The sequence below is a fragment of the Tympanuchus pallidicinctus genome, unplaced genomic scaffold (genome assembly GCF_026119805.1).
Source record: "Tympanuchus pallidicinctus isolate F22 unplaced genomic scaffold, pur_lepc_1.0 scaffold2, whole genome shotgun sequence".
Lineage (NCBI taxonomy): Eukaryota > Metazoa > Chordata > Aves > Galliformes > Phasianidae > Tympanuchus > Tympanuchus pallidicinctus.
Genome location: NW_026294721.1, coordinates 20,214,864 through 20,235,150, shown reverse-complemented (window position 1 = coordinate 20,235,150; position 20,287 = coordinate 20,214,864). Strand labels below are relative to the sequence as shown.

General features: G+C 35.4%; 1 protein-coding gene across 1 annotated transcript; it reads right to left on the bottom strand.

The window, feature by feature from the left end:
* Nucleotides 1-212: 212 nt before the first annotated feature.
* On the bottom strand, nucleotides 213-13,461 carry DTHD1 (death domain containing 1). The gene is given in 10 exon segments (XM_052682023.1): nucleotides 213-579; nucleotides 1,127-1,184; nucleotides 6,604-6,848; nucleotides 8,115-8,404; nucleotides 8,960-9,121; nucleotides 10,064-10,308; nucleotides 11,169-11,348; nucleotides 11,813-12,143; nucleotides 12,619-13,403; nucleotides 13,405-13,461. Coding segments are annotated over 10 exon segments (2,643 nt in total). The 3' UTR covers nucleotides 213-289.
* Between the last annotated feature and the right edge of the window lie 6,826 nt (nucleotides 13,462-20,287).

Here is a 20,287-nt window from a genome sequence, read left to right as displayed (position 1 = left end):
GATACATTATTTTTTTTCTCTAAAGAATCTGACAGCTATTGTTACTGGACATATATGGAATGCTGCATAAAATTTTTATGTGAATATTTCACTCTTCCACAGGATAAATGTTCACTTTTAGCAGGAAAAGGCATTCCTATTATACTCTATTTTAGAAAAGAGAGTTCAAATTGATAAATAAAAGACCGATCTGATTCCTGACTAGTGTCGCTGTCAGAAGATATCAGTGGAATGCTCACACTTCTCAACAAGAAAGAAGAAAAATTGGGCTTAGTTGCCAGTGATTCTGTCAAGTGAACACTTTGTTTTCCCACTTAAAACGAAGTTCTTCTGAAAGATCCCTTCTGCCACTCTTCTGCAAATAGCGAGACAGGAGCTGCTGTTTGTCAGCCGACCTTGGAAGGGTCTTTTGCCAGCAGCAAAGAAGCTCATAGTTCTGGTGTATTAAATTATCAGGGCACTTCAGCCTAACAAGCTGAGGCACGCTCCGCCGAACAGGCAAGCGTAAAGCATTCAGTGATGTATTATCTTCTGCAAGCTCTTCCGCAAGCCAGTACAGCAAGTTGTCCCATAGGGCCTCTGAAGGGCAAAAATTAGTGAAGTAATTGCATTACTCTCCTGTTATGTAAATCCTTTTAAAAGCATTCTAGAGTGCAGTCTCTGTGGGTGAACTCCCAAACTAAATGTTGCTTGTTTTATAATACAATGGAAACATCATCACTTCTTATTTCTGATAAAATTTCTGGTAACTGCACTGAGATATGAAGTGGACTTAGTCAAAAGCGGATTTGGTAGTGATCTATAGCTCTTGGAACAGCATGCAGATTGCAATAAAAGGCCCAGTCATTTCCTATAAATGATACATTTGTTATACTGGAGTTTTCCATTACAAACTGAATCTTATTACATAGAAAATTGTATGCTGCTTAAGAACTCCAACCTGGTGCCACCTTACAAGAGCTTATGCATCTCCTGGTAACCAAATTGCTCTTTGCATAAAACTTCCTGAGTATGATATTTTAAAAATGTTGGTCACAACTGAAATACATCCTGCCTGTTAAAAAAGTAAATAGCTAAATTAATTAGTATTTATATTGATGTTAAAGCATTATGTAAGTGTTCTTACCTGATGAATCACAAAAAATTCTTTTTGTGCTTTGTGGACGGTTGATCAACTTTTCATGCTATCAAAGAAAAAATGTTGAAGAAAGAAATGAATAAAACTTGAGGTGAAGGATATGGGGATGCGTTGCAACGCATCAGCAGTGAAGAAAAGTCCTACCTATGTAGAGCATTTTTATGACTGCTGAAAACAAAGCAACACTATCATCTGCTATAGATAGAAAACAACTACTAAAATTATACAACTAGGTCTGTTCTCTCCGAATGGATGTCTATTGTATCTTATTAAGAAGTCTGACTTCTGCAATTTTATAAAAGTTTCTTCAGCTTTATATTCTAATGTGTACATAGGAAATTGGAGTTATAGAACATTTGTATGGAATCTTTCTACGCTAAATGAATTCTAATTTCAAATACTGCATTATCTTCTTACATTTGTTTACTTATTGTAACTGTGGGCACATCATATTATTTCAAGAAAAATAACAATAGATACTGCATACCTACAGAAATCAATAACCATAGAATCATAGAATTCTTAGAACTGGAAGGCACCTCTGAAGGCCATCTAGTCCAACTTCCCCGCAATGAACAGGGACACCACAGCTAGATCAGGTTGCCCAGGGCCTGATCCAGTCTCATTTTGAAAATCTCCAGGGATGGTGCATCAACCAGAATACTAGGTAACCTGTTCCAGTCCCTCACCACCCTCACTGTAAAAGATTTTTTCCATATATCTAATTTAAATCTACCCTCCCTGAGCTTGAAGCCATTTCCCCTTGTTCTATCACCACAGACTCTGCTAAAAAGTCTTTATCCTTCTTTCCTATAGCTCCCCTTTAGATACTGATAGACTACTATCAGGTCAGCTGAGAGCCTTCTCTTCTCCAGGCTGCACAGCCCCATAGGTGAGGTGTTCCATTCCATGGATCATTTTTGTAGTCTTTCTCTGGATGTGCTCCAGCAGGTACATGTCTCTACTGCACTGAGAACCTCACATCAGGATGCAGTGCTCCAGGTGAGGCCTCATCAGTGCAGAGTAGAGGGGCAGAATCACCTCGCTAGAGATGCTGGTCACATACCCTTTGATGCAGCCCAGAATATGGTTGGTTTTCTGGGCTGCAGGGGCATGTTGTTGGCTCTTTTCCAGCTTACCATCCACCATTATCCACAAGTCTTTTTCTATGGCTCTGTGCTCAGTCTTTTCATTTCCCACTTTATACTGGTAATAGCGGTTGCCTTGAAGCAGGTGCAAGGCCTTGCGCATGGATTTGTTGAACTTCATGAGGCTCTGAATGGCATCCCATCTCTCGAGTGAATAAGGATATAATTCTAGAAATTGTTTTGTTTTTATAGCTGCCTGTATTCATTTTACAAATTTCAACTTTTAATTACAAATCACTAAAAATCATCATCATTCAAATGACAACTTCACGTGCAGAGTTCTTCTTTCTTCCTCTTAACAGTGAAAAGAAAGAAAAGAATGTGCTTTTTCCTTTTGACCGAGAAAGGGGAAACTCTTGTGAGGCTTGTTTTCTACTCCATATAGAACAAGAAATTAAGTACAAGAACATAGAGCATAAGAGATTGACTTGTAAAAAATGAAATTCTGCTCCTCTTTTGTTAAAACCTGTACTTCTCCTCTTCTAGTGCCAACATGCCATGTACTTTTGTCATACATTCAATTGCATTACCTTCCTGTTTAGTCTTTTCCTATGAGACTTGCTGAAGGTTTATTCACAGAGCTTTCCATTTCCATCTGTGAATTAATATTATGAAACTCAGACTGAACTCATTATTCTCCTTTTTCTGCTGGACATGCTGAACCATAATCCTGCTGACCTTATCTTTAACAGTTGCAGTATGTAAAATGTAAAAATAACCATAACTGAGTTATCGATTCATCTTTTCAGGAGGCCTGTGGTTTTGGGAGGGGATTCTAGTGTGCACAGGAGACTCAGAGCACACACTATCCACACTGCAAAACAGTTTGGGCTCTGCATATCTGTAGATTTAAGTCTTTTTTTGCTTGTGTGCTTCTACAGCTGTTCTGTCGTGCGCTGTGTGAAGGTAGAGTAAAACGATTGAAAAGAACAGTAAAATAAAAAGTAAGTGGAGCTCTCTCCAGAAGGGGGCATTGTTTTTCTTCCAAGGCAGAGATTTCTTTGGCTTCCTTTTAAATATGCATTTATACTTAAACTTATTTTCATTCATTAATGAGAATTTAGAACCTCAAAGCTCTGCATGAGATTTTCAGACTTACTGTAGATGAACTCAATTACCAGTGGTTTGACTTTAATCTGAACTACTTTATGCTACTTAATATTAAAACAGTAGTAAAAATGATAGGAATTGACAACAAGTATTGTCCAGTAATCATGCAATAGTATGCTGTGTGTTAGACCAAAAACATTACATCTGCCTTAATCTGCCTTTTAATTAAAGATTAAATAGCCATAGTGAAGAGCTAAATTCACCCCTAGTTCAGCTGCACTGGCACATTGCCCCACTGTTCTTGTTAACAGTGCAAGTAAGATACTGTTAGTGGTCAGAGCAGGTTTCTAGTCTGGAAGGCCTTAAAATTAGCTAAGCAACTGCCTTTTTGAAGCAGTGGATCACATGCTATTTTGCCATTAGGCAGTCATTAGTTAAGCAGAACTTCAGCAGAATAGTAATTTGATAATGCCTGTATGGATTACACCACTATCTTTCTGCAAAGCACTCTGATTTCAGTCAGTAATACTAAAGTGCCCTGCAAATGGACCTTCAGACATGAACAGACTCTGCTTGCATATCAAACAGGACTGACAGAAAAGGAGAAATTAACCTTTTAAACTCTTTAGTTCAGCTTTACAGTCATAAAACTGCCTTGAAATCTCGGTAGAAAATCACTGATATGCAGACGCATACTTGACATCAGAACCTGATCCTCTGCATTTTCTTGTGTTGAACCTGTTTGTCAAACCTCTTTCTAATGCTAAGAGAGCAAACGTTCCATAAGCAGGAATTGTTAGTAAAAGATGTCTGTGAACTCAACCAAACAGAAGAAATGAGAATAATCTTTGCTGTTTTGACTGTTTTGACTATTTCTATTGACTATTTTCTACTTCCTTTATTCATTAGAAAGCACACCATAATGTGATGATACATCTAATTAAAATTTATTGATCACATCACGGGTAATAAATGTTGGATACAGTACCTCTGTCAGCTTTGTTGTCAGTACTTTATTCTATGATAACAATTTTAGAATAATAAGATATGCTAAGTAATTAGAATTTCTTTTTTTGTTTCCTTAACATTCCATGAAAACAGGATCATTATGTTTAGCATATGGCCATTTCCTTCCTCAAACTAATTTTTAGCTGCTGCGTTATCCTGTGAAAATGAATTAATCTTTTGATTATTTTGCATGTTAAAAATATGTTCTTTTGTACCACTAATTACACCTGCCACTTAGCAAAATCATCATTTTTGTAACCTACAAACGAATTATAGCTTTTCCATATTCCTTCCCTCCATAATCTGTAAACATATAGAACATTTCAACTTCTATCAAAATTGCCTGAAGAATTGTCATCAATGTATTTTTTTTCTACTTGGAACCCATCCATGCTTTTGATCAGATTAGCCACATTCCTCCACCACTAAAAACTTTTTAACATCAAAATTGCTTATTTTACTTTCTAGACTTTCACTATCATTATATTCAGTGATTCTTCACTGACAACTTTAGTGCTCTGAATGCTTTTTCCTATCAGTAAATGTTCTGCTTAACTATTCAGAACTTTCTAATGAATACATTAGCACAAATCTGTGTGGGATCTGTGCAGGACTTCACTAGTAATCACTTCCCTTTAGGAAAGCAACCACTTTTTCCTAGTCTGTTTTTCCTACTTTTTACCCAGCAAGATAGCCAAAATACAATATTTTATTGTCTTAAAATTTCTATCAATTTGTTCAGTATGGAATTTTGTGAACTGAGATGATATAAAGGAGGATGTTATTTTGATGCTATTCATTCTACAGAGAGGTATTTCATTTAGTGTAAAATAGAAAGTATAAATCAAATAATGGAAAAGCTATCAATATGCAAATTCTTCCAAGCATTTTGATCTCATTTTTGGTTTAATATTTGCATTTAATGAAAATTTTTGCCCCTTTGAAATATACCTCCAGCAGAAAAAAACATGTATATTTGCAAGATACTGCAACACTGATTGAAGTGATACCTGTTTTTGTTGAGTATTGGGAGAGAAGAAGTATTCAGAAATGGCTTATTTCAAAAGTCTCAGTTGGACATTTAAGAACTAACACGTATAGCACTAGCCTGTATACACCAAAACTAGCCTGAAACACTTGATGATTACCTTTGTGGCTTAATACTTATGCAGTTCAATTCACTAAATCTTGTTTGTATTACTAAGGAAGATAAGAGTAAAAATGGGATTGAAGAGAAGCTAGCAGGTATAAGAAAACTGACTGATGCCTAGGCTGTTGCAGTTTAGTTGTTGTTTTTCCTTTATGGGTTTCAGGTTGTGCTTGTTTGTGATCTTCCCCACTGGAACCTCAAGAGTTTGTATTTCCCTTTCTGTGATTACATGGTGTGTTCTGTGGAAAAGCAAAGAGAATGAAAGTAAATGATATCCCTTACCTTCTTCCACTCCTCAATTCACATTTTATATGGAATTTGTCACTAAAAGAGGTCTTTCCTTAAAACCTTCTGCATTTAACCGTTATTAATTTTTGTTTGGGTGAATAGAGATGAGAGAGAAATCAAGAGGTATGCTTATGGAATAGAAAATGTATTTGCAGATGATGATTTAAGAAGATTGAATTAAACTAAATTCAAAAAGGAGTTGCAACTCTATGACACCTGAGATTCAGACCATGTACTACCTGCAGATTCTGAGATTAAAATATATGCAAATTTGATAGCAGTAGTCTAGTGGCAGCATTTTGTACAATGAAGGATGCTCATAACTAGACTCCGAAAAGATTGAAATTTGATTTAATAGTATTAAATATTACTTTATGCAAGAATGACTTTCACCAGTGCTGGAGACAATTGCCCACATGGCTGTATTACTTATCAAGGATCACAGGAAAATCAGGTGATGGGAGAAAAACAGGTTTCATGGGGCATTTATGTTCCTACAACTTGCTATTCCATGCTCCCAAGACAGGGATACAAAGATACTTAACTGAAACTTAAATTAAAATTTCTCAGGGTCATAGCAGCTGGGGATGCCAAAAGTGTGAAAAAGTACACGTTTTTTTTTCTTCTGATGGTTTGATGAGAGTTCCCCATCTGCTAAGAAAAATTCTAAGAGTGCATTGCATTGCTGATGAATCAGAACTGCTCCATCAGTGACTCCTGGGGTTATCTGTAGTAGAAAAATTGTATCAAGATCCTTCTGTTTGACAAATATGTAAGGGAGAAAGGGAAAGATTTGTAATGTCATCAGTTGAGAAACTCACCTTTGGTAATGTTAGTGGTAATTTGCACAGTGGAGACTGGTGTTGATAATTACAGTGTTGCAAGGGCTGTTTCCATTCCTTGGTTATCATCCCTCTGGTAATTTTGTAAAACACTGCTGTTCCTTTGTAGTGAGGGGAGCTGTGGTTACCAAACTCATCCAGTTCTTTAATATGGAGTTCTAGTCTGGGCTTTCTTTGTGAATGAAAAATCAGCCTGTAGGCTTTTCCAAAATCTTTTCCATTTTCTGCAGACCATGTGAATACAAGCAAACAGAACCCTGTTTTTTTTACACTGTATTTGGATGTATGGCATCAAAAATCATGCATTAAGGGGAGTTAAATAGAACTAATTATGTAATAATCTGTTGTTCTTTGTCATTATTACTAATTTTTATTGAACATTTGAGGCTTAAACATTCCTGCAGCCTGCCTCAGTAGTTTGAGTGTCTTTACAGCTAGCTTTCCTAGCCCTTGAAATGTTGGCATGGGGAACAGGTGGTGAAGGCTGTGCTACAAGTTGAAAAGTAAGGAACATGGGAGATGACAAAATATATAAAACAAAGAAAAATAAAACTGTGTTGGGAATAGAAGTATACACCTTCTGATTGTTCAGGATGGATATATGCCTATCTGTAACAGCAATGAGATCAGAGGGGTGTGTTCCTTTTTAGGATTTGTAATTCTGTGTGACATGATACAAATATAAAATTATTCTTGCCATAAATAATCAGGTGTTCTTTCAATCTGGAGGCTTTTCTTTTGGGAGAATAATCATTTCTTTAGTATGAATGGAGTTTTCAATGGACAAATATTGTATCATATATACAAAATGTTTATGGGGCAAATTCAGGTGATTGCAAAGGTGGCAGAAGGGACTGTATGTAATTTGGGGTGAAAAAAATTCTGATATTTCTTACCTCTTCTTTTAAGGAATTGTTGAATGACGGAAGTCAGTTCATTGAATGCTCTAGGCTGCTAGAGCAAATCACACAGCAACTCACAAAAAGCACTATTTCACCCTGGATTTCAGTGTCAAACCTTGCTCACTTGAAGTGAATTTTAACCAAATAGATAGTGGACTGTTTACTTTTGTTTAGAATTTGTTTAATTCCTATCAAAAGTTTTATAATTTAAAAAGCCATCATTCCATTGATGGAATCCTGTCCTTCTGAAATAAAAGAGAAAACAGCAGCTGCTTCCAAGGGACCAGGTTTCACAGAATGGCAGAGGCTGGAAAAGATCTCTAAAGATCATCTTGTTGACCAGCTCTGCTCAAGGCACTGTGACCCAAACTATGTTGCTCAGGTTGTTGTTATTCTAATACATTTTATTTTTCAGAGTTGTTGCTTATGCTGTTCCGTGCACTTACTATTCATAAGCTACAAAACAGTGAAATAAGCTGTGACTGACTACGATCTATTGATGTTCACATACAGTATTTTTGGACAGCTAAGGTGATTGATATGTACTTTGAATAACATATGTTGAAAAACATGAATTAATTACCATACCTGAAGCAAATATATTGCCTCTAAATTGAAAATGAATCTGCTCTCCTTCTCTTAAAGGAAACTGCTGTGTAGGTTCTGGGGGACCAAAGTAGCCTTCTTCATGGAGATTTTGAATTTCCCAGGTCAATTCCTTGGATGCAGTTAGTAAAACTATTATTTTATATGGGTTTTCTCTTTTCCGATACATTATCACATTTGACATTGTGCTACAAACAGCTTCTTCCAGAGCCTGAGCAAAGAGGAGGAGATAAGTGTTTTCCAAGAGGAATGAAAGCCGAATGACCACAAAGCTGTATTTAAAAAATGACAAGAAAGAAAATAGCTTTATCTTAAATCTTTTCATCATCAAATAAGAATTAGTTACGTAAAAAACTCTCTCTAATGCGGTTTTTGCTGCCTCTTTTAAATATTGTTTCATATGAAAGGGAGAAAGCATGCCTGATTCTGTAGAGTATATTGGCTCCATATCTATGAATTAAAATACATATGATATTTCTTTTAATTAAAGTAAGAGAATATTTTTTAAAAAGAAATTTCAAAAAATATTCTGGTCTTCTATTTAGAGACCAAAATCTCATTGTCAATTTAAGATTAGTATCTGCATTTCCTATCTCAAGTTTTGTGCACAATCAATAGATGGAAAAAAATATTTATAAAAAACATGCTTTCTGTAATTATGCCTGACAAATCTAAATGATCTTATTCTATGAACTGCGTGAAAGAGATTCCGGCAAGTTAATAATGCATAGTGAATGATTTCTTAAATCTACTAATTTCACTGATTTATGTACTTGGAAGAAAATATTTTAGTAAATAAAATTTGTGTTAATTTTTTCATACATTACCTTTCTAAATGTTCATTTAGATCAAATGACACAAGACCATTCTGTGCATTCCGGATAACAATATCATCAAAGACCATCCACTCATCTTTGTTTCTGTGACCTAATAATTTGAAAGTATCGCTGAAACTCTCTCCATTCTTTCTCAAAGAAGCACTCATAGCCCTGAAAAGCCACAAAACGATGACAATTAAAAAAAAGAAAAAAAAAAAGATATCCTGTAGGAGCCATCAGGGTTGTATTTGTAGAACTACTTTCTCTTGTTTTCTTTGGTGACCTCTTGTGGCTTTTTCCACCTTGCTGAAAATCTCCTTCTGAAATTTCTCCAGCATACATAAAGAATGTAACAGTCAGGATTTTTATTTTTTTTTCCATTTGTTGTGTTTTTAAAGTCCCCAGAAAGAGAAAAATAAGGAACATATTTCTTTCTAAATCAATCAATCTAACTTATTCTATTATTTAACATCATGTAGTAATTACTGTGGATTATTTTTGAGACATCCACTGAGTATTAGATTCTCTAGAAATAGATGTCTGAAATGGGTAAAACAAGGTAACACCTTTTCCTCCACAAGCAAATATTATTCAGTAAGTAAATGTTATGGCACAAAGAGGGTTAGAAAATAAGACACTACTGCTCTCCGTTCCTCTTTCAACAAAAAAATAAGATACTCTTCAGTTCAAGTGATTACTTTGATACTTCACTTTGAATTGAGCAACTGCATTGTGAAATGCTCCAGCTAACTTAGTCTAATGAATGAAATGAGTTGGGTTTTTTTCTTTTTTTTCTTTTTTTTTCTTATAGAAGCCCATAACTCTCCTCTCACTCATACTTTCTCTTGCAAATTTTTTAATCTGGATGTGAATAACCCCATGACCACAAATGATGTTTATATATCAACACGCTGTATGGATTTTCTTGGTGAAGTTATAGCATAAGAAGTATGTGGATCTGCTCTAGTATTTCTAACAATTTTTTTTGCTGTAGCAGGCTCTCTTCACAAGGCAAGTCATCAAGTTAAAAAATTATTAATATCTGTTAAAATTAATTATATCTGGTGATCTGGTGTTTTTCTTATGTTGAATTTGTAGTGAAGTTGTTCTTACCGAGGATGGTATGCGGCAGCAACTCTCTTTACTGTAGCAGTAATGGCTCTCACTTGCTCTGTCTCCTCCTCCTGCCTTTTTTTTTCTGGGTTTGGAGGACAGGGTAGAGTAATGGTGACTGAGTTGTTAAATGGTTGGGCTGAAGGATGGTGGACATAAACCAGTGCACTGGTAGATACCACTGAGAGGTACATGTCATGTTTTGCCTTCAGTGTGGAAATTAGTGATGGCTCAATTGGATGAATCTAAATACAGAAAGCAGTTGTACAATTAATTCTTAAATGAATAAATGTCTCCTTACATGCTTGTTGGCTTTGTTTGTTTATTTTTAAATAAATTTGTTTAACTTTTGAAATTAGATGAGATTATCAGAAAGGCTATAGGCTCCTCTTTGTAACCAAGGAACAACCTTAGCAGTGTATTAGCAAGTTATACAATGCACAGCTAAGTGCCTGAATGTAATAAATAGCAGGAACTTTTACTGACTTAAGTATTGTGAATGTTTTGTTTTGTTTGTGTTGTGAGTTCAAGTTTTAAAACTCCTGAGCCTCATCAGAGTTTGATAAGTTTTCAATGTTTTCTGTTTCTTTAATGATAACTTTAACTTCTCTGAATTGTATGTTGCATCTCAGAATAAATGTGGCTATGGGGGTGGGGAGGCACAAAGAATAACTGAAGCAAATGTTGAGATTATTCTCAGCCTAACGCTAAGAGGTAACAAAATCTGTTGCAGCTCCTGGTAGAAACAAAGAAGGTCAGATGAAAAAAATTGTTCCATTAGCTTAAAAGCTGGGCCAAACTGTTTAAGTTAGGGGTTGATGCTTAAGTCATTGCATAAAATAAGCGTTTTTCTCTGAAACATGTCAGACAAAGGTCAATTGCTCTTTGTAGCTGGAGATACTGTGTTGACTACTTCCTGCCTGTATCGTGGTTTTAACAAAGTCGACAGAAACCATTTGCTGTGAATACAGGGTGTGGAGTTGCCTCTGCTTTTCATAGACATCTAATAATGGAACATGTTGCCCTTTAACACAGTTGTGTCTTTTCTTCAGAACTGATCAGATAACACAGAGACTAGGAATAAGTACTGCCTATTTCATCTCACCTTTAACATCATGGTTGCTGGAGAAGTGAACGTTTCTGAAGGGTAATAGAAAGAGATCCTAGAATCCATGCTCAGGTTTTGTGAGAGTCCTGCTGTTGGAACGGTAAATATTTCTTTCTTTAAACATGACAACACAGAAAAAACACCCAGCTGATAAACTTTCACTTCCGCAAATGTTTCCTGTGTAAAGAGAATGTGGGGTAGAGTACGTCAGAGAGAAAGGAAGCTGCGCTTTGCAGTGGTTTAGCATTTTGAGAGAGGAATATTTATACAGCAAAATGTGAAACAAAAATAAGCGAAGTATTATTGGCATGACCAGTTATCTGGTGATTTCTAGTCATCTTCTAATGTCATTCATTTTGTCTGTATGACTGAGGAAATGAGCTCATCAGCTGGGTGATGGGTCTTGCACAATATGATTACTTCTGCGGTTAAAAAATAAAGAACAATCCTGTGTTTCTTTCAGAAGGAATTTGGATTCATAAACAAAAAATACGTTACTTCTTTGTGATCTGAATGCAAAATAATTCCCCTTAGGTTTTTACTTTGAACAAAGAATGGTACATATTACATCTATTTACAAAAATCACCGGTGACTACTCAGCCAGTAGTTTAGTTAACTGCTTAGAAAACAGGTTACCAACCTTGTGGTTTCCATGGTATCCTTCCAGAGAAATGGGAGTTAAGTAATTTGATTGAAAGTTCATGTCTGTCACCTTCACCATAATCTCCCGGTAATTTCCTCTGAAGCGTGAAGTAAATGGGATTGCAATGTTAATAGGAAAAGGGATAGTTTTCTCATAATCAGAGCATTCAACACTGATGACGTTGCTGACCAGCTCCTCAAAATCATCCACCACCAAGGAACTTGTGTCATTGATTATCGTACAAGTCAGATTCTCCAGGGCAGTTGCAGAAGCTTTAATAAAGCAAACTATTTTATGTTCACTCCTACCACTCTGTTCCATTACAAATCTGGAGGGAAAAAAAAGTATATTTATTATTTTTTGTATTTTGGGTTTCATAATACCTTGTATTTCTAATTACATATATTACTATAATCATGAACTACATTAGAGTATAGGCAGATCATTCGTAAAAACGTATGTATATGAAAAATTTTATGTTGAGCTTCTTTTACAGCAATTTTCAACTAAGTTTTTTTTCCTTTCCACTAAATTCTAAAAGATTTTGGAAGTACTGGTTTTACTGACTGTGACTCAGTCCCTCTCTGGTATAATAAAAATCAATATAAGCAAATAGTTTCAGTTTGATTTAGACCAAACTGAACATCCTCACCATACGTGATTAAATTGTAATCTGCTATGTGCATGACCATAGACCACTGAGTCTGTGCATACTGAGCTCGTGGGTCCACAGATGTTACTAGGTATTCAAATAAACAGTATATATGTACAAGTGTTCAAACAAAAAATGAAAACGTGCTTACTCCTTGTTTAACCAGTGCCTATATTTTTGCACATCTTCTGAATCACTCATTGAAGGAATCACAGCATTAAGATCACTGGTTTGTGCTGAAGATGTGACAGTAAGTAGATCATTCCTATACATATCATAATTTCTTTCCTTTTTATTGTCTTTCATTTGCTCTGTCAATGTCAGTTCTTTCTCCTGTTCAGAAAGATTTCTGACAGTTCTGTCATGAGTATCCATTGATGACCGAGATGAAATACTTTCTCCACTGTCCATAAGATCATCTTGACAAGTCAGTTGTGGATATTTTTCAGGAGAAGAGCCATCTCTGTGAGGTTTATCTCTTCCATAATTATCTATTTTCTCTAAAATAGACGTTGTTAGCACTCTGTATTCACCATCTTCTTTTGTTGTTGGAAGTTCTCTGCTGACTTCCTGTTCTCTGACAGATATATTTTCAGCTAATGATGCAACAGTTTCTTTTTTCACAGTTTTAATTTCATGTGGATGAACTTGATTAATGTTCTGACTTTCTATCTTGCTTGAGGAAGGAGTTCTGTGGTATCTCTGGCTGGAACTAGAGGATGCCTGCACAGATTGCTTTGCTTCTCTTTCAAAATTGCATACTCTAGTTTCTACAAAAGCATATTGAGCAGCCTGGATCTGAGAAACATCATCTTGTTGGCAGATAGCTCCACGAAATTTATTTTTGGCCTCTTGAAGGTGTGAAACTGTATTTGTCAAGTAGTCCTTCATTTTCTGCAGACAATCTATAACATCATGATATTCTGAGGGGAAAAAAGTAGGTAACCAAGTGAATTTTGCTATGAAAGCTATCAAAAAGTAAAAACTTAGACATGTGAATTCTACCTAATTCCAAAATGCTATGCAACATATGAAGAAGAATATGTTTTCTGGCTTCCATTTAATGTTTTCACATTTATTGCTATTCACTTTGAGTGAATTTCTGAAGAACTGAATACAAACAAGTACAACTCTAATTTTCCAAATACTTCTGTGGCAGATCTAATGAACTCCATTTTATTGATCAGACAGACACTTGCTAAACTCTTAATGATAGTCAATCTAAAGTAGGAAATTGATATAAACAGTAGCCTAATCAAAAGCAGAAATTGGTAAGCAGTAGTCTAATCAACTTGGAAACAGTTTGAAAACAGATCATTAATTACATATATTTCCTAAACTTTTGATTGATGCTCAGTTGGTTGATGCTCGGCTGAACATGAGCCGACAGTGTGCCCAGGTGGCCAACAAGGCCAATGGCATCCTGGCTTGCATCAGAAACAGTATTGCAAGCAGGAGCAGAGAGGTGATTGTTCCCCTATATTCAGCACTAGTGAGGCCGCACCTCGAGTACTGTGTCCAGTTTTGGGTCCCTCACTGCAAGAAAGATATTGAGGCCCTGGAACGTGTTCAAAAGAGGGCGACAAAGCTGGTGAGGAGTCTGGAACACAGGCCATATGAGGAGAGGCTGAAGGAGCTGGGAATGTTCAGCCTGGAGAAGAGGAGGCTCAGGGGAGACCTCATTGCTCTCTATAACTTCCTGAAGGGAGGTTGTAGTGAGCTGGGGGTCGGCCTCTTCTCTCGTGTCATTAGTGATAGGACCAGGGGGAATGGTTTCAAGCTACGGCAGGGGAGATTCAGGCTGGACATTAGGAAGTATTACTTTTCAGAAAGGGTGGTCAGGCACTGGAACGGACTGCCCAGGGTGGTGGTGGAATCACCGACCCTGGGGGTGTTCAAGGAAAGACTGGATGTTGTGTTGAGGGACGTGATTTAGTAGGAGCTATTGGGAATAGTTGAATGGTTGGACTGGGTGATCTTTTAGGTCTTTTCCAACCTTGATGATTCTATGATTCTATGATTCTATGATTCTATGATTCTATGAAACTTGACTGTGGTATATGGGGCTTTAACAAAGCTGTTTTACATGGTCTCAATATGAAACATACTTTACTTTTTGCAAGGAACAGATAATAATGTAAATTATATACACATATACAGTACTGTAGCATCCAGTTATAGGAATGGTGGAAGTTTGCTTGCATATAACTAAAAGTTTATTTTATCAACCCTCATTTGTCTTATCTTACACCTTTTCTTAGAAATCATTCCAAGTACTCTCTCCAACGATTCATCTTTATTACTTTCAGCTCTGTCCTCAGCTTACACTGTCAATCTGTTTATATCTGAAACTGTCTTCATTAGTTAAGTGCACTGCAGAGCTCTGGGAGAAATTCATGCTTATTTCTGTTTTCTGCATGAGATTTTGGAAAGCTTTGTTTCTCAGGTTAAATCTAGTGAAAGTCAATAGAAATAAGAAAATTGTATAGATGGAACATGATGTAGTATGCTCTTGACTCATAATAGAAAGAGAATGTGATACAGGTAGGAAAATAGAAAGGGTTTGATACAAACCTTAGGGGAAAACACTGATCTCATTCACTTTATTCAATAGTGTCATATGAAGTAAATTGATATCTCAAAGTTTTCAAGGAAATAATTGTATGGAGTAAGAATTTCATAGGTGTGCTATTATGTGATTTCACTTTCAGCTCTATCAACACCTGAATAATTTAAAACTACAGAGTACAGTTTTGGATAAGTTTTTTCATTGTTGATCTCAGTCTAAAAATTATTTCTTTGCAATACTTTTCCAGTTTCAAATGAATTATTCTTGGATCTTGACTATATTTATCTTACGATGGTAAGCAATCTCCCTGTTTTTATCTCAACATTTTTCTTTCATGTTTTCTCCTCCTGTCCTGCTGAGAATGGAGAATGGCTGAGTGGGTGTCAGGCATCTAGCCAATGTCAATCTACTACATTATGGAGTACATAAGACAGTAAAAGAATGGATTATTTAATTATATACATATATTATTCTCATATAGTGAGAATTATGAATCTTATATTGAGTCTCACAAAATAGTGATATAATATTTGAAATATTAATTCCTTTGTTCTAATGAATGGCCAAATGCTGAAATACTAATAAGTGAAAATTTAAATCCATCCAGTACCATTGCACAGCAGAAATTGTTATCCAGTACACCCCGTCCGTTCCTTTCAGGGGGTAGCTTTTCCATACTTGCCTGGACTGACAGTCAGTTCCTTGTGTTTGTCAAGGAGAGTACTCAGCAGGTGGAAAGTGTCTTGAAGATTTTCTGTAATGTTCTCCAGCTGTTGGCTGAGAGATCCTCTCAGCTCTTCTGTTGAAGAGATCAGTTGTTGCACATATTCCACTATCTCTTCATTATTCAGATCTCTTTTCAGAAGCAACTGTCCTCCTAGAAAGTTCAGGTGCCAGATTTTTTGCAGGATTTTTCCTGATTTGTCAGCAGAAGTTGTAATCTTACTTTCTGCCATTTCCATTTTATGTTCAGAATGTACTGCTGCAATTTTTCTTCTGTTAAAACGCTTTCAAAAGATGTTGTCCTTTGTTCAGGCAATGCTGTTTACTATTTGTAACTCACCCAGAATATGAAAAAATACTGTATTCCACCAGCACTTCAAAAATTAAGCTCTAGCTCAGAAACTGGGTTGATGTTGACTATTAGAAAGTTACTAGGTGACAAAAAGGAGTGGCTCTGGTGTGACTAAGGGCAAGAATTTCCAAGAGATGCCAATATAGAGCACACACATTTAAGAACATAGGTGGGGAGGTTATATAACCCAGTTAAGTAACAGACATTTCAGGAGCTCTGAGCAATTTCTAAATTCAATGCTGTACGTGATTGGTGCCTGTGAAATTAAGTCCTAATTATGAATCCATAACTATATAGTCACCGCCATCAAGAAGTATTTCAATTGCAGCTTTTCATTGTGAGCTAGCATTAAACATTGTAGATCACTTAACAGCATTTTCAAAAAACTGTACATTGTTTTTGTTCAGAGACACAATGTAGGTGGGACAGGTCCAATGTGTCACATGTGCTAGATGATGCATTATTTTTGTACATAGGTTTCAGAAATACAAGGATTTACAAATATGATTTTGTGTCTAGCAATTAAAAAAAATAGACAAGTGAAGAAACATGAAATGTTTTCTGGATTGTATTTACATAACAGAGGAAGAAATGTTTTAAAAAACAAGAGGACAAACAGCTAGATCAACTACTGGCTGGAATTTTGTATGACATTTTGGAAGCTAAGAAACAAATTTAAAAATGTAAGCTTTCTAAACTTAGTTGTAAGGTCAAGAACTGGCTGTGGGTTGTTCATGGGGAAAAAACAAAAACAAGCCAATAAACTTAACAACAAAAACAAAAAGGCAGTCCTTTAGTACCCCACATAAGCTAGCAGCTCTGCTTTCTCAGGGTCTCATGACCACATGCTGCTGGAAGAAGCTTTGCCATCAGGACTTCTATGCTGCTTTTTCATTGACTTTAGTAGGTGGTATCCCAATGGCACTATTTGCATTGATTTTCATTTCACCCAGCTTGTTGAGAAACAAAACTTTCCCTAGACTGATAGTGAAAAGAGGTGGAGGAACACCAACACAAGTTGTTGTTGTGCTACCCCGAGGAAGACTAGCTAAACATCCTTCATGGAAGATTTCAGTGCTGGTCTAAATCTGAAGTGTCACATACCAAAATATTTTACAGTTTAAGGAATATGCTATACAAATTCTTGGTAATGAGGCTTTCCTACTAAACATTCATTTTAATGACCCATTATAAATACAATTAATGAAGATTTTAATAGCAATTAAAATGGGACTGGGATATAAAAACACTTAAAACAGTGTATGAGCATTATGAGGACTAATCAGGTAATGTCAGCAGAGTGCTTTGAAAATGTAAAGCACTGTAAAAATGTTAAAAATAACAATGAAAGATACTGAGTGTCTTTAATCAAATGAATGGACAGAAATCAGCTGTAATTATTAAATTCAAAAGCGAATTTCCTTTTGACTCATTATGGTTTGCTTGATCATACTGAAAATGTACTACACAGCTAAAACAAGAAATTATATGAATCACCAACCTATTTACCTTTGATCCAACATCACTACATTCTTCTAAGCTATTCCTAGGATAAAGGGAACTCTGAAAATAGCATCAACTTTCACGTATGAGTGAAAAATCTAATCTTCCCATTCAAAAATTTTGAAATGTGTAAAAAAAATAAAAGAAGAGGGGCAAAAATACTTTATTATGTATTTACCATGTACTGTTGCATGCACCATCTTCCTTGTATAATTCTATATTATTCTTCTGGATATAATATAGATTCAGTAGATCTACATCTTTTCCAATATATGTATTTGCTTTGAATATTTCAGAATATTTTAATAAATTAATGACGTGCAGATATGAGTTCTGAAAAAAAAATAGTTTGAATAATGGTACAATCAGATCTGATTTTGAAAAAGTAACATTTTTGTTTGAAATATCTCTGTTAGAGAATATGACTACTCATTAAATCTTGCAGAGATTTCTAGAAGCTACTGCTACAACACATTTTTATAAGTACAATTTAAGAGGGTATGATAGGACCTCATCTAGATGCATGCTCTTTGCCATAAGCAAACTGTTTTGATGAGTCAAAAATTATAATAACTCCAACTGCGGTTAATGCATGCTAACTGTGTAAATTGTCTGGGCATATTTGAAAGAGTAGATAAATTAGTTTAGAAAGTACATTTCCTAAAATGCATTCGATAGGAGAAGAGAAACTGTTTTCAGTTTTTAATGTATAGTTGAAGAAAAAGTATCAGTCCTATGAGAAAAAAAAATTGCACTTATGTTCTCTAAACTTGAGTGAAACATGCAAAAATGCTTTTGTAAAAGTATGAAGTACTATAAGGTATAATTTTCTGTCATTATGCAGCAGTCTGCACAAGAATTTATTGTGGGGATAACTGGGTAAGCTACATTCTTGTTGAAGCAGTTATTACACAAGTACTGGTATTGAGAGACATTTCAATTCTATAAACATGTTTATACATCAGGTCTCACAAGATAAAATGAGGTAGTAGTGGCCACTCAAGTCACAGTTGATTTTCCAACTTTTTTTCCAGTAGCAAAGAGAATATTTAAATAGGTTATTTGATGATTTATTTGGATGTATTTAAATTCAGCAGTTTGTTTAGCATAGAGTTTTACTCAAATGAAAATAAGTCCCTGTCTTACTATAATTTTAGTCACAGATTTGGACAATGAAAACCTACTTGTGCTATTTTTCTAATAATACGTGTTTCTTCTTACCTGAAGAATGATGAAAAAATATATATCTGAGATTTATTGCCTATCTTTGATGGTGTTCAGTGAGTAGTGTTATAATTTAAGGTTTGTGTTTACTTATTGTATTGGCAGGCATTGGACAATCTAACTATAGAGTATTTGGGAACAGTTAGACTTTTATCACTTAACACAAGCTCTTGCCCAAGTAAATAACCCATCCGAGTTTTCAGGGCCTTGTATGCAACTGCAGCCCTGAGCAGCTACACCTAGTGAAGTCTGGGCCACATTTACAGATTTCAGAGTACTCTGCAGATGTTGCTGAAGTTAGTAAACTATAACCAGAAAACATGATGGGTAAAGAAAGTGAGGAACTGTAGTCAATCAGAAACATTAGAGAAAACTGAGTGGATGTTCTCTGAAAATATAAAGCTGCCTATATTGATTATGTATTATAAAATACACTGAAGAAGATAAGATGTTCTGATAGATTCCTCACAAATCCTTTCAATGAAGTATGTTAAAAAATCTAGTACAAAGGATCACAGAATACAGGATGTATCTATAGCATACTCTTAATGCTGGAGTTTTAAAGTCATGTTAAGCCATTATTTTTGTGAACTTATATTCAGCCTGGATTAGATATTTGAGTAAGCTTACTATAGTGCACACAATCTTCAAGGAAAATATTGAGACAGCAGGAATAAGTGGGCTTGATAGGAATAATGTCATTGCATTCTGCAGCACAGTCAGCTTTACCAGTGAAGATTTTTCAGCTTTCACTCCAAAAACTTGACTGAAAAGGCATAAAATTAAAAATGAATGCAAATGAAACCAGTTTTGGGATATTGTATCAGAGGTTACTCATTTAGCCACTGTGAATCTCCAGCCTCACAAAATCTATCATTTAAGAGAGAAAAAACCAACCTTCTAGGGGTAGGATGAAGACAAATCTTTCATGCTTGTCATTACATGTGGATACCAGCTAATTAGTACTGAAATAACAGACATGTGGGTGTCTTATAACTCCTTTGTCAAAATATGGCCCTACACCTGGATGAATAATTTGAAGGGAAAAAAATGCAAATAGTCAAGAGACAGTGTGTAAGGAATAAGTGCAGGAAATATTGTGGTAGATGGAGAATTGTTCCTGAATTATGTATTTTCTTATTTAGGTTTGCTTTTTAATTTAGATTTTTGTGAAAGGATTAATAACAAAAGAGCTGTGCACTCATCCTGAATGCTTAGTTCTCCACTGAATTTTGCTATTCTGTATTGCTATATATAATTTGTATATCTGGGTCATTTTTATTTTTAAAAATATTCTTCCTTAAAAAGAGCTTTCAAGTCCATTTTACGTAGTGACCTTTATTGTGGGAAGATCAAAGTATAATTTTTAATCCAGTTATTATCATTTAGGACTTGTACATGTTCTTTTCAGAATACCTTAAAATTGTCGCATAACTGATACCTAAGTGG